This window comes from Anguilla rostrata, chromosome 7 (assembly GCF_018555375.3).
Source record: "Anguilla rostrata isolate EN2019 chromosome 7, ASM1855537v3, whole genome shotgun sequence".
Lineage (NCBI taxonomy): Eukaryota > Metazoa > Chordata > Actinopteri > Anguilliformes > Anguillidae > Anguilla > Anguilla rostrata.
This window is the reverse complement of record NC_057939.1, coordinates 55590621-55604871: the sequence shown is the minus strand read 5'-3', so window position 1 is coordinate 55604871 and position 14251 is coordinate 55590621. Positions and strand designations below refer to the sequence as shown.

The 14251-nt window shown below is 46.9% G+C and overlaps 1 protein-coding gene across 1 annotated transcript; it reads left to right on the top strand.

The window, feature by feature from the left end:
* The first annotated feature begins 158 nt into the window (after nucleotides 1-158).
* LOC135260119 (protein phosphatase Mn(2+)-dependent 1K-like) lies at nucleotides 159-11836 on the top strand. Its single transcript, XM_064345313.1, has 7 exons — nucleotides 159-329; nucleotides 2360-2948; nucleotides 3109-3209; nucleotides 7371-7536; nucleotides 7825-7969; nucleotides 8359-8493; nucleotides 8874-11836. Exons 2-7 carry the CDS (start codon nucleotides 2515-2517, stop codon nucleotides 9003-9005), a joined length of 1113 nt encoding a protein of 370 aa, XP_064201383.1. The 5' UTR covers nucleotides 159-329; nucleotides 2360-2514; the 3' UTR covers nucleotides 9006-11836.
* The last annotated feature ends 2415 nt before the right edge of the window (nucleotides 11837-14251 follow it).

Genomic DNA, 14251 nt, shown 5'->3' with positions numbered 1-14251 from the left:
TAACTCACTTGACAATCATAAATTTGTTCAACATGTTGTCAGAGCCATTAGACATTATGTCTATGGTCAGAGCCTATCGCTGCATGTTGTCAAACACTCCCACAGACACTTGGTACGTGATTGGCTTAGAACTGACAAGTTATGACACTGTGATTGGCTACTCAAGACGTCATTTAAATCTTTTGGTAGGGTCCTGGTTATGACCAGCGGCCAAGTATTTACAAGGACAATGAATGTGTGATATCTATCGGATTACTGAAATTCGTTTGACCAACTTTTACTTAAATCTAATACTTTCGAAATCTGGGAATCGTTCTGACAATAAAAAGGTAGGACTGTTTCCCTGCGTTGTTTATATTTAAGCATGACGCAACAGTCGAGAATGTTTCAATGGCAATGGTTGTGACGTTAGCTAGCAAGGTGGCTAGCTTGCAGCAAAGGATGTGCTACTTGCTTGTAGGATTCCACTATGTGCAAGCATCGTTGTACGTGTTTTACTTGAGTAAAACGTTGAATATTCAAAACTAACGAATGGTATGCCTAACTGTGTGCCTTACCAGTGTGTTTGGTTAGATTTACTTCATTTAGATTCGAGTGAAAGAGCAGAACTGCTTAAATTGTGGCCTCCAGACGTCATTATGCGCGTTGATACCCCAACAATGACAGCCGGGCGCGTTCATTTATGCCAGATCTGCGTTTATCGCGCGCAAACCCAGTGATATTTTTGAATGATGTGATAGGGTCAGTGAGTTGAATGTCCAGATGGTAGCCTATTGATATCTTTGCATGAAATAAAAACCGATATGACCTTCGTGCCTACGTTTTTGCATATTGACAACAACATGCCGATTTTTTATTTTTTGCTTTGGAGAGAAAGTAGGCCTAGGTACGTCTTTTTAAATGATGCATTATTGCTTTTTATATGAAACTTTGTTGTTTGGAATACCCTGAAGTTCCGCGAATAAAACAGAGTAGCTTTTGAAATACCTGCTGAAAGTACTACATCATGTATGCTGATTGACTACCTTGCATGGAGATTTTTCAGTGACTAGATGAGATTATTCATATAAATTACTTATGTTTTTCTGTTCTGTCATTCTTTACTGCTTGGTCACAAGAGCGTCATTATGAACAGATAACAGTATTTAGCAGAGTGTTGTACGAGTTTTAAGAATATACTTTTAAACACTGGGAAAATTGCGCTCAGAATAATGATTCTTAGCCGGTGTTTGTGGTTCCCCACATGCACACATAGCATCTGATGTCAGTTTTATCGCTGACCATTGAAAGACGGTGACGTCGCATGCAAAGGGTTCGAATTTTTGGTGGCCTCGAGAATCTATTGCTGCTTTGAAAATATTCTGATGTTTCGCATACTCTCCGGGTCTTCAGGAAGAAAATTAATATTGCTGCGGGTTTCTAAATGCTGCGGGTAGTTTTCTCAGTAATAATTAACAGTTAACGGCGTACGCTGTATTTACGCGTGCCTGGGATCAAACACCGCGGAAAGACCTCAGTGATTCGTGCACGGTGGGAGAGACCGGGTTAGGGGCCGTAAATAAACAGCGGCGTCATGTGAGCGTGTGAGCCTGGAGAAGGCGGCTTGCCTGTCAGACCTTATGAGAGTGGAAATGTGGGCGGGGAAAATGCTTCCAGGAAAAGGCTTTTTGGATGCAGATTCACCAGATCGTAGATTTTAATCGAAGCATTAACTACAGTATTAGCCTACTCTAAAGAGAATCCCGTGATTCTCCTGGATTATGAAACGTCGTGATAGATTGATGTTATGGCCCTCGTACGAATGTTGCAACTTAAACATTAAAGTTAAAGTTAAAGAAAAAGCGTTTTTTTTTTTGTTTTGGATTTCAAATACTACAGTAAACACAACCATCAGTGCCTGTTGCTATGGTGACAGTGTCAGTAAGAGCCTATAGAGTGGTGGAGCTAAGGGTTCTAGAAGAACCTGACGACTGTACTTCGACCCCTTAACCTGCAGACAATTGAGCTCTGCGACTGGATGCAATGGGACTGACAGTTTACAAATGTTCATCCAAAGTTTGAAAATGCCAGAAAACTTCTTCACGTTAAACTGTCACGGTAAAAAGGGAACGGAGGTTTTGCTTGCGGGAAAGCAAGCCCCTCAAAATAACCACATTCACGTTTCTGCTCCGTTGAAAGGCTACTTGCAGATCTCTGGTTACTCATTGGCACAGATCGTTCGCAGCTTAGCTTTTTTTACAGCCTGTGTGCGGATGGAGGTCAGAGACTGTCGAGCCTTTCTCTGTTGTCTTGACCTTTCACTTATCTGGCTGGTTTCTCATGGAGCTCTGCGTTTGCTGTTTAACTGTTCTCCTCTCAGTGAGCACGACGGTGTCCCCAGGATCCGGTGCCGTGTCAGAGAGAGAAGGCTACTCTTCCCCGTCGCCGAGTTCGGGCTGCGGCTACTCTTCCCCATCGCTGAGTTCGGGCTGCGGCTACTCTTCCCCGTCGCCGAGTTCGGGCTGCGGCTAAGCTATGTCAGCTGTCGCGTTCCTTAAACTGGCCAGGTCTGGTGGGCCCCACGTGCGACGACGGGCGCTGTTGACCACCGGGGGCCCGAAAGCGCACCGCCGCCTCTTCCACTGCCTCTTCTCGCCCCGGCGGAGCAACTCCCGCTTCGACCCGGACGGGAGCGGAAAGCCCACCACCTGGGACAGCTTCGGGATCTGGGACAACCGCATCGACGAGCCCATCCTGCTCCCGCCCAGCATCAAGTACGGCATGCCCATCCCCAAAGTCAGCCTGTCCAACGTGGGATGTGCCTCTCTGATTGGCCAGCGCAAGGAGAACGAGGACCGCCTGCAGGTCTCCCAGATGACCGCCAACATCCTGTACTTCGCCGTGTTCGATGGGCACGGGGGGCCACAGGCCGCGGACTTCTGTGACAAATACATGGAGAAGTACATCAAGTAGGTGCACCGCTGGACCCAGAGACGGCGGGTCACCTTCACAGATTCACTAAGTAGACTTGTTGGGGGGGCTAATGTCTTGAAAAATAAGACAAATAAAATAAGATGTTTGGATTATTAAAATATGCTTTTGGTGTGCATTCACTGTTTATTATTTCAGAGATCTGGTAGCAGAGCAAGAAGATTTGGAGCTGGTTTTAGCGGAAGCATTCCTGGAAATAGACAAAGCCCTGGCGAGGCATTTCCACTTTTCTGGCAATGGTGGGTACCATGAAATAGGACTAAATAATTTCACAGAAAATATTAGTGCGAGAGATATCTTCTGTATGTCTTTGCTTACGTACTGCATATCAAAATGAAGTTGTTTTGTAAATGGCATTAAAACGAAAGCTACTAGACACTGTGGCTGGTGTCAGAGTAAGAGACTGATTTATAATCACACGGCTCGTCCGCAGTGACTGACTGCTGCTGTTGGCTGATGCTTAGAAGAGCATGTCTTGTGTTGATTTCTGTTTGCCCTGACAAGACAGATATACAGCAGTGTGAACTTAACTGCCCTTAATATGTTGCATTGCTCCTGAAAGGTGTTTTTGCCTCCAAGCTTTGCACATTAAAGTGAAATTTGATTGCGCTAAAGCAAGTGTGATTTGTCATTAATGGATATTATATTAATAACGTGTAGTTATATCATTAATGGATATTATATTAATAACGTGTAGTTGTGTCATTTATGGATATTATATTAATAATGTGTAGTTATGTCATTTATGACACTGGGGGGATGCAGTAAACTGTTCTTATACTGATCTTATATTGTCAGCATTATTCACTCTCTAAAATTGGAATAGATGTGAAAATGACTGATTTCAAGGGGGATTTGAATGACATGATTGTGACATCAGTGTAACGGCATTGTTAGATGTATGCAGGTGTTGTTCCTGAGTTAGTCCGCAGCTGCACACCTGAAGACCTGAGACTACCGTGACTCTGGAATGACGGGGGATGCCCCAGTGTACACCAGCTTATATGTAGCTGAGCTGAAGAGAGGCTGTGATTAGGTATATTCAGCTGTATACATATGTACATATAGCTGTTCCATATTCTAGCTGCATATTAAGTATTAGTTCTATCGGCATATAACAGGTATTGTATGTCTGTAATTCGCTTCATCAGTACCACTACATGCACTTATGCGCAGTTATGACAATACCACAACATGTGTGTATGCACTGTTGCATCAGATTTTTGCAAATGGTCTTATGGCCATCAGATAGTGGATTATTATGGGAGCTGGATTATTTTTCTCTTTCTCATAGTTTGATACCTTTTCCGTCGGTCCGCAGAGAGACTGTAAATGCATTGTAGGCCTCTGAGAGCTGTGGTAGAGAAATGAGTGTGCTAATTTGGTCTGCAGCTGCGTACTAACTAAGGTGTCTGTTTGTGTTCAGGTTTCAGTTTTCTGTCATAATTGGCCATTGATGTCCAGGGAGAATATCCACAGACAGAATGTAGTAATCGAGCATACTGATGTACTGGCGCAGTTGCCGGGCCATGTTGTAACCCGAAGCAGCCAGTGATTCCACAGCCTTCTTTGTGGCTCTTGTTATTTCAGAGATGTTCTTTAACAGCATTTACATAAAATAAATTTAATTAATTTTTTTAAATGTTTGGCCAGCGCCGTTCATGAAATTTCCAATGTGCCTGTGTGTTGCGTGTTATCTATGACAGCTGCAGACCCAGCTAACAGTCTCTAGAGCAGAAGGCCCCGGAGGCTTTTTTGGTGGGCTTCAGTGGAAGGAGAAGGGCTAAATTTTGTCCCAGGTGAAGGAGTTGGGCTCTTCCTTGCCTGGACTACTGGAAGGTTCATCTCTCCTCTCTCTCTCTCTCATACACGTTAGTCCAGTTGTCTCATGTGGTACTACGTTCTCAGACAGCGAATGTTAAACAATGTTAGTTTTATTTTGTGGACAAAGGCAGGCAAACTTTACATTTGACTTAATATGTCAGTTTTCTTTCTTGCGTACATAGACAAATTTAACCTGCCTCTGGTGTGGCCACTAGCCATAGAAACTGCCTGTGTACTGTCTATTAGGTTTCCTAAGGAATTCTCACCCCTGCCCAACCAGTTTGACTCATGGTAATGAGAAGAACCCGAAAAGTTGGTTGACCGTTATTGATCTTTGAAGTGCTTTTTCAGCAACGTCCGCAGTTTTATCTGAACAGTGAGCACTGGGTGTAGCTGCCTGAAGCGCTAGCCGCATATTTGGGTTATCTGACCACAGGAGCCCCTTGGCCAGGAATGGTTGTTTTACGGAGTAGTGCCGTACACATACAGATATGCATCCTGCTGTGTTTCATATAGTGGAACTGGAAAGGGGGGAGGAAGCCTAGAATAGCAGACAGCTTCTATGGCAGTTTCTATGACAACAGTCAACATCTGAAGGAGAATTGTTATTTTTCCAGAGAACCCTTCTCCTCCCCCCTCCCCACCACCCCATCTTTTTCTCTTTTGCTCTCTCTCTCCCCCTTTCCTCTCTCTCTCTCTCTCGAATTATGCTGTCTATCCACTAATGTTTTTTTTGGTTGCTCATGAGTTACTTGTACCTTTTACTCTTGAATTATTTTGAAAGCCCAAGTTTATATTTGACCTTTTAAAAAAAAAACAAAACAAAAAAAACTGTATGTCTGTTTTCTTTCAACCTTTATGTATGTTTTCCATTCTTCACAAACCCAGCCATTTTACAACAGGGTTCAATGATATGTTGAAATGCAGGTAGAAAAAATGATAATTCAGTCACAGCATCTGTTCTTCCTCCTGGAGGGTAAATCCCTGTTGCGTAAGGCAAACATACTGGGATTGCAGAAAATCTTGCCCCTGCACTCAGTAAGATCACTGGCCTTGTATGAATAGGGACACCAAGCTGATGTGGCCTGTTTGGTATTGTCTGTTAATTTTAACTGCATTACTCTAGAAACAAAAAAAAATCAAGAAGTAATGGGATTTATATTGCCTCCATAATCACATCCAGTCGCACACTCTCCACCTGAATGCCCACACTCCCCATTCCAAACCCTGGTGTAAAGCTCCCTTCAGCGCCTGCCTGTGTGCGCTCCCCGTGTCCTGCCTGTGTGCGCTCCCTGTGTCCTGCCTGTGTGCGCTCCCCGTGTCCTGCCTGTGTGCGCTCCCTGTGTCCTGCCTGTGTGCGCTCCCCGTGTCCTGCCTGTGTGAGCTCCCCGTGTCCTGCCTGTGTGACTCCCGTGTCTGCTGTGTGCGCTCCCCGTGTCCTGCCTGTGTGAGTCCCGTGTCCTGCTGTGCGCTCCCGTGTCCTGCCTGTGTGCGCTCCCCGTGTCCTGCCTGTGTGCGCTCCCCGTGTCCTGCCTGTGTGCGCTCCCCGTGTCCTGCCTGTGTGCGCTCCCCGTGTCCTGCCTGTGTGCGCTCCCCGTGTCCTGCCTGTGTGAGCTCCCCGTGTCCTGCCTGTGCATCTGCTGCCTGTAGCCCCGTGTCCTGCCTGTGGAGCTCCGTGTCCTCTTGTGAGCTCCCGTGTCCTGCCTGTGTGCGCCCGTGTCTCCGTGAGCTCCTGTCCTGCCTGTGCGTCCGGTCCTGCTGTCCCCGTGTCCTGCCTGTGTGCCTCCCCGTGTCCTGCCTGTCGTCCTGTCTCTGTGGCTCCGGCCTGCCTGTAGTCCGTGTCCTGCCTGTGCTCCGTGTCTGCCGTGCTCCCGTGTCCTGCCTGTGCGCTCCTGTGCCTGCCTGTGTGCGCTCCCCGTGTCCTGCCTGTGTTTCTTTTCCTCTCTGCTCTGTTGTTTGGCGGTAATGGCGCTAGCCCCGGCCCTTTGGGTTCAGTGCAGCCTCAGCCTCCCGCGCTGTGAGGGTATGGCGGTACAGGCTAGCGCAGCGCAGTGTGGGGTAGTGTGGGGGCAGGTTGAGGCAGGCAGGGGGCAGGCTGGGGCAGTGTGGGAGCAGGCTGGGGGCAGTGTGGGGCAGGTGGGCCAGGTGGGGGGCAGGCTGGGACAGTGTGGGGGCAGGCTGGGGCAGTGTGGGGGCAGGCTGGGGCAGTGTGGGGGCAGAGTGGGGCAGTGGAGGCAGGTGGTGGCAGTGTGGGGGCAGGCTGGGCCAGGCGGGGGCAGGCTGGGGGCAGAGTGGGGCAGTGTGGGGGCAGGCTGGGCCAGGTGGGGGGCAGGCTGGGGCAGTGTGGGGCAGGCTGGGACAGTGTGGGGGCAGGCTGGAGGCAGTGTGGGGGCAGGCTGGGGCAGAGTGGGGCAGTGGAGGCAGGTGGTGGCAGTGTGGGGGCAGGCTGGGGGCAGTGCAGCAGGGCGTGCGGGGCAGGTTGGAGGCAGTGCAGCAGGGCGTGCGGGGCAGGTTGGAGGCAGTGCAGCAGGGCGTGCGGGGCCTGTGTCTGACAGTGCTGTGTCTGGCGTTTGCAGCCTCGCTCCAGAGCTCTGGCACCACCGCCACCGTGGCGCTGCTGAGGGACGGCATCGAGCTGGTGGTGGGCAGCGTAGGGGACAGCCGCGCCCTGCTCTGCCGCAAGGGGAAGGCCTTCAAGCTGACCGTGGACCACACCCCGGAGAGGAAGGACGAGAAGCAGAGGTACGGGAGGGGCCGTGTTTCTGTTCGCTGCTCGGGAATGGCAGTCATGACTCCAGCTCACACAGTCAATGTAGGCCTTTGTTTATCTCTCTGTGCTCAGGGTCAGTTCTGACCCCACGGATTCTGACCTCAGTTAAGCAAGATTTTTTGTTCTGAATATTACTGCAAATTCTTTCAAAGCTGTATTTTTTTTGGAAACGAAATACCTCAGGTTTTCCCATGCACAGATTGCAGTGACTTAACTGGACTTTCTTGATTTTTTTTAAATTTTTTGTTTGGATCCTGCAGGATAAAGAAGAGTGGTGGCTTTGTGACCTGGAACAGCGTCGGCCAGGCAAACGTCAACGGCAGGCTGGCCATGACGCGGAGCATCGGAGACTTCGACCTGAAGACCAGCGGGGTCATAGCCGAACCAGAGACTAAGAGGATTACCGTGAGTGTCGTCGAGTCACAAACCGGAATGCTCTCCGTTTGGGTCAGCCGCCCCACCTCTCCAGGAAGGGCAGAGGTCAACCGCCCCACCTGTCCAGGAAGGGCAGAGGTCAACCGCCCCACCTGTCCAGGAAGGGCAGAGGTCAACTGCAGTTCCCACGTTAGTTAATGTTATGGAAACAAACAGACCGCAGCATTTTTCCAAGAACTTGAGGTTGACCTACATCCCTACATTGCTGACCTTTTTTCTCCTTTTGAGGTGGTCTTAGTGTGTGTGTAACGCGTAGCATGTTGAAGCGGGTGGTGGGTATGTCCTCTTCTCTGCCGAGGCTGGACATGCAGCCATTTTAAGGAGCACGCTGTGAGGGCTGTGATTGGTCTGTTTTCCAGCTGCATCACGCGCACGACTCCTTCCTGGCCCTGACCACCGACGGGATCAACTTCATCATGAACAGCCAGGAGATCTGTGATGTCATCAACCAGTGCCACGACCCTAAAGAGGCGGCCCAGCTGATCTCTGAACAGGTGCGGCCGTTTCCGTGGGGACAGCTGCGTGCTCCGCGCTTGCCCTGGAGCGATCGCCACTCTTTCACTTTATATCCCTCCTTTTACCAAAGCTCCTTAGTGAAATGTAACATGTGAGACATTGGTTTTTAAAAGTGTTTCTGAATGAAGGGCTTTCTTTAGACTGCTTTTTAACAATAGAGTGCAGTGGTGCCCTGGAGGTGTGTCCCTATGTCGGGGGTTGTGGGGGGCGTCATGCTCTTATACCCCTGTGCGACTGGGGAGGGGGTCACATGCTCACACCCCTGTGCGACTGGGGAGGGGGTCACATGCTCACACCCCTGTGTGACTGCGAGGGGGGGTCAGTCTCTCATGCCCCTGTGCTTGGCTCCCTGCTCCAGGCCCTGCAGTACGGCTCCGAGGACAACAGCACCATCATGGTGGTCCCGTTCGGCGCGTGGGGGAAGCAGAAGAGCTCCGAGGCCAGCTACTCCTTCAGCCGAAGCCTGGTGTCCAGCGGACGCTGGGCCTGAGGGGCGTGCCGCACAGCCGGACCCCACCCATGTGCAATAGCTGTGGCGCCCCCTTCAGGACACTGGAGGGAAGCACTACCATATGTTCTTCACCAGATACCAGGAGCCATACTTTAGGGGAGTAGATGTAGAAATGCCTTCAGGCGCCAGTGTACAGTCTGTACATTAACCGCGGGGGGGAACAGTTCTAGCTAACATATACGGTTTCATCACTAGGTGCTATTTAGGAAAGTGGCCACATAAGTTTTTGCGGGAATCACTTTCCGGAGGTGAAAGTGAGTGTTTTGCATGTTATAATGTGGTTGCTCTCTGGAGGCTGTCTGCCCTGCAAATGTGTTGGTGAGGAACTTTAATGCACTTTTCCCCCTGATAATGTTGATCAGTGTGTGATATGCTTGGATACGTATTACACTGAGCTGTGATACTTCAGTACCTCGATAGCGGTGTGAGTGAGTGGCCTGTCTGAGATGACTGGATGCTGAAGCAGTTTTAAGGCTTTTTTTTTGTTTTTACTGTGGGAAAGTTGTGATATGTTCATGCTCTGAAGACTGTCCCACAGCGTTGCGCAGGTCATGGTTTTAAGGCGGTGAAAATCGGAGTGTTGATGTTCTGTGTAACACTTTCATCTCAGAGGTGTTTGGAGAGGATGGCTTTGTTCCTCTGAATTCAGGTTTGTCCACCGTGACACGTAAAACCTGCAGGTTGAATCCAGTTCGGGTTGGCTCATGTCTGCTTTGGTGAACTCAGGAGGAGAAGCATCAAGTTGTAAGATGAGGTCACTTCTACATGCATTCCAAAACCTTGTGGGCAGGTATGCAAGCAAACAAATTACTTTATAAAAGCACATTAATTACATGCAAGGTCTGTGTAGACCGAATGATTGGAACTTATTTTAATGTGGTACCTCACCTGGAGAATCAAGGACAATTTGCTGATGAGGTGAAATCATGTAATGTAATCTTCACTAAACCAACACTTCTTAAAGAAAAGCACCACAGACATATTCTGATCTTTGTAGATGTTGTTTAATATAAATTGTACATATTACCGTTTATATATTTGGTCTGTTTGGCAAAATGCTGCTGTTAAAATGTATTTATTGTATATACAGTATATAACTTGGAAATATGAGGTTTTGTGGATAATGCTTTGGTTCTCGACTGCAGAGGTATTCTTATATCCTCGGTGTTGTGGATTTAATGTTGCTTAATCAAAGATTTTCCCTAAAGTGATTGTCTGTGGCGTCATGCCTGCTACATTTTATAGAACAGTGACAATTTGCACTTCATTCAGTAGCCAAACATGGCTGAATTGTGTTATAAACACCCCTGGGTAACAGTGTGGTTTTCTCATTGATGCTTCTGATTGAAAATGTGGTTGCTTTAAAGTGGCTAAAGTAGCTTTCCTTCAGTACTGTGATTTGTCGAGTATTACTGGCATTGCGTAGGCTGTACGTTTATAATCTGCACTGATACTGTGGAGGCGTCGTCCCACTGCCCTATGTGACAATATATAACGTGTGAGTGTTGTTAGTCGAGTGGGTTTATTTTATTTGTCAGGCACACTGACAGCCAAATAGTACTGTATTATTACTACTTTCTGAAATAAAATTATGTAATGTGTAATTTGCTGGGACTGTGTGACTGCATTAGGCCTGTGTGAATGGGGGGCTTGCTTTAACCTGCTTAATCAAATCGCTTTTTAACGTTAAGGTCTTATTTTGGTTTGTTTGTCAGAATTTCTATTCTGAGACCTTTCTGATGACAAATAGGTTAAAAAAAAAAATAAAAAAAAAACAGAAGAAACTCTGACATGGAAAAAATCGAATAAGTATGAAATCGAATAAGTTTTATCATTGATAGGAAGCAATTTTAACAGTTTTATCTGCTATTTTTCACTAAATAATTACCTAGATGTTAAGCCCTTTTTTCCTGTTATAATTTGTTCAAAATCAACTCCTAATGGTACTGGGGGGGAAATACTCAAACTTTTATAAATTATGAGTAGTGGACTCCTGAGACAAGCCTAACTGAGCACATTTCAGCCATTGATTAAACACGATGGCATTTCATGTTACTGTGATGCTGTCACAGAGCTGTGCACCAGCTCCGTGTTCTTCGCTTCATTTGTCTTCCTGAAGTAGTGATTGGCAGAGTTCCGTGTGGCTCATGCTAATGGACCTGATGCTAACGGCTGTTAATTTTAAACAGGTGAACAGAAAGAATATGTAGCAGTCTCCCTTTCCAAAAAAAAAAAAAAAAATATATATACACATATATATATTTTTTTTTTTTTTTCATTCTGAATATGTATGTACAAGTTTGCATGTGCATACATATGCATTCATGAGTTGGATTAAATTAAATTAAATCCAATTTAATTAATTGATTTAATCCGTGATTGAAATTATCATTGAATTTTGAACTTTAAACCACGACTGACATGCCTGCAGTTATGCAGTTTTGTCCACCAATGATGTGGTGTCAGAAATCACATGACACACATTTCCCGTTTAACCTCATATATACTGGTATGATTGCGTGGCTGTGAGGCCTGTGTGTGTGTGTGTGTGTGTGTGTGTGTGTGATGCACTAAGTGCACACAGTGGCAGTGAAGGCAGGTTTATGTGCTTTACTGTGACGGATCTTTGCGTTTTTGCCGCCTGTGTTGTGCTGGGCTCTGTGACCTGGGCTGCAGTCTTCGAACTGTATGCGAGCTCTGCTGACTCAGCGGAATGTAACTTCCTGTTTCACAGGAACTTCCTGTTTTGTACATAATGTATGGTTGGTTGGTTTACAAGCTCACTGAATAAAAAAATCCCCCCAAACTCATTTGAGGTGCTCATTAATGTGGTGGTTTTTTCTCCCTCAAACTACCAATTCTCACGTACGTTTGTGTTTCTGTAGTAAACACCGGCGATAGAAAGCACGCATGATGTGCATGCTTGAAATATTCTGAGGTTTCGCATAAATTGAAACACTTCACGCAGAATCTAATTCCACACTGCGATGGCATCTGTTTAATTTCAAAATCGTGCAGAAATGTTAATATCTCTTTCAGAAGTGACCACAATGACAAACCAACTAGATGTAGGGATGTCTAGTCAGCTAGCCAATCCCTTTATCCCGTTTCAGTTGTTTTCTCAAACTGCACACTTGACCAAATGCTCTCTCTCGCTGCCAGGTGTAGGCTGCAGTGCATAGGGCAGTGGTTCAAAACTCGGGCCAGAAAGGGCCGGTGTGGGTGCAGGCTTTTGTTCCAACCAAGCAGTTACACACCTGATTCTACTAATCAAGGTCCTTAGTAAAGACTCCAAAGGTTGATTAGTAGAATCAGGTGTGTAACTGCTTGGTTGTAACAAAAGCCTGCACCCACACCGGCCCTTTCTGGCCCGAGTTGAGAACCCCTGGCATAGGGCATGGATGCTCACATCTGGACCTGCAATCCAAATCCGGCCCTGGTTTTCTTTCCCCCAGGTAATTAACTGAACAACTAGTGCAGCTGATTGGCCAGACAGTATGCACACCTGACTCCCAGGTAAAGGGTGGGTGGAAGACCAGCAGCTGTTGGAGCTGGAGGTCCGTGATTTGAGCAGCAGAGTCACATGGTTTATGCTCCTGCAGGAAGAACAGGCCGCGGGGCGGGCGGGCTGCTCGTGTGCTGACCTGCTTATGAGAGGGCAGACTCCTGGCCTGTGGGTAAATCTGCCTGCGACCGCTGCTCCCCCCTGGGCTCCTGGTGAATGTGGCGGGTCACACCCTCTGCTTCATCAATGGTGGCGTCTAAAAATAGCCTGAAGCTGCTCTGGCCTGCAGCTAGCCCCCTGGGGCGTGCGCAGGTTTCATATTTTCCCCCGAAGCCTTGGTCAGAGGGTAACACCAGAGCCCCTAAAAAAAGGAGAGCTCTTTCTAGGGCTCTGGGTCGAACCATTTCTGGTGTTCACATGACGTTTCCACACAAACGTCACTGGACGTCCTTCACCCAGTCGGCCCGTTTTGGCTGGCCGTCTCCAGCAGATCTTTTTGGCCAGTATTTTTTGACACATTCGCGACCATGTTCTGCCGATCCAGACACTCCTTATCTCCTTATCACACTTTGGGAAATTAATGTCATATCTGATTGTAAAGCATCAGAATGCTAACCGTACACCGCAGAGGTTAATCAGCCTGCACCATATACGCATTGCTGGCGACATGTCTCGTAAGTGTTGAATCTTTTATTTTAGACACCTTTATAAGTAGAAGCACATCAGACACTCAAGTGGCTAGTCTGACAAATATGAACATGAATATTTGGAGCAATATTTATCTATAATAGACATACTACATGCTAGTGCTGAGTTCCAGCTAGTAAAATCAAAGCTATAAAAGATTTTTCCCAATAGTATGTATTTATTGACTGTCTGATTGGTTGAGAGCCATGATCAGAAGCTGGTGAACACTGGGCCAGACAGCTAGGAGTTGTTTATGTTACGGCAGTGGTAGCCAATCCTGTTTTTGAAAATGTATCATCCTGTAGGTTTTCATTTCAACCCTACTAATTAGCAGCTCAGTGCAGGCTTTTGGCTGCTGAATTGAGGTGCTTTGTTAGGGTTGGAGTGAAAACCTACAGGATGGTATTTCTCGAGGAACATGGTTGGTTTCCGCTGTGTTACAGTATATTAGTCTTGGAAAAAGTGGTTTGGTCAAAATTGACCCCCATTAGCTCACCTGATTCCCCCTTAGGTAAATAGAGAGTAGCAATACAAGGGGACACGGGAGTCATTTCTTGGTCATTATTTCTTATTTTAGAGAAATGTTGTTTTTTTTAGAGAAAAAACTTCAAAATATACTGCAGGCTCTTGGAACCATAAAAGGTTGAAAATTAAATAAATAAATAAAATTAGAAATGATAACTGCACAGTTCAAAAAAAGAAAATCAGTCTTCACAGAGTCGATTTCAGTTTATTTGAGATCACATCCTGACAAACAAAAAACAGATAGACACGGCCCTCATTTTCCTCCTCTGATCTGTACAGTTCATGTGTGCCACTGATCAAACTGGGAGGGAGAAAAGGGCCATACGTCATTTTGATCCACTGAGACCTTCAGTGCTCAAACATACAGCAAAGACTAAAGAGAGGAACGCTCATTTGGGTGTATTGACTTCACCTTAAAAGCATTTAGTCAGGTGAGCACAATACAAAACACCTTGTGTGTTGCCAACTACTTTGGGTGCCACCCATAACCACTGTTTGTCCACAAGTA

Bases quoted from the DNA above. Each gene is read 5' to 3' on its own strand.
- LOC135260119 (XM_064345313.1), top strand. From the start codon at position 2,515: ATGTCAGCTGTCGCGTTCCTTAAACTGGCCAGGTCTGGTGGGCCCCAC. The intron at 3,210-7,370 runs GTGGGTACCATG...TGGCGTTTGCAG, and splicing joins TTTCCACTTTTCTGGCAATG to CCTCGCTCCAGAGCTCTGGC. The intron at 7,970-8,358 runs GTGAGTGTCGTC...TCTGTTTTCCAG, and splicing joins CAGAGACTAAGAGGATTACC to CTGCATCACGCGCACGACTC.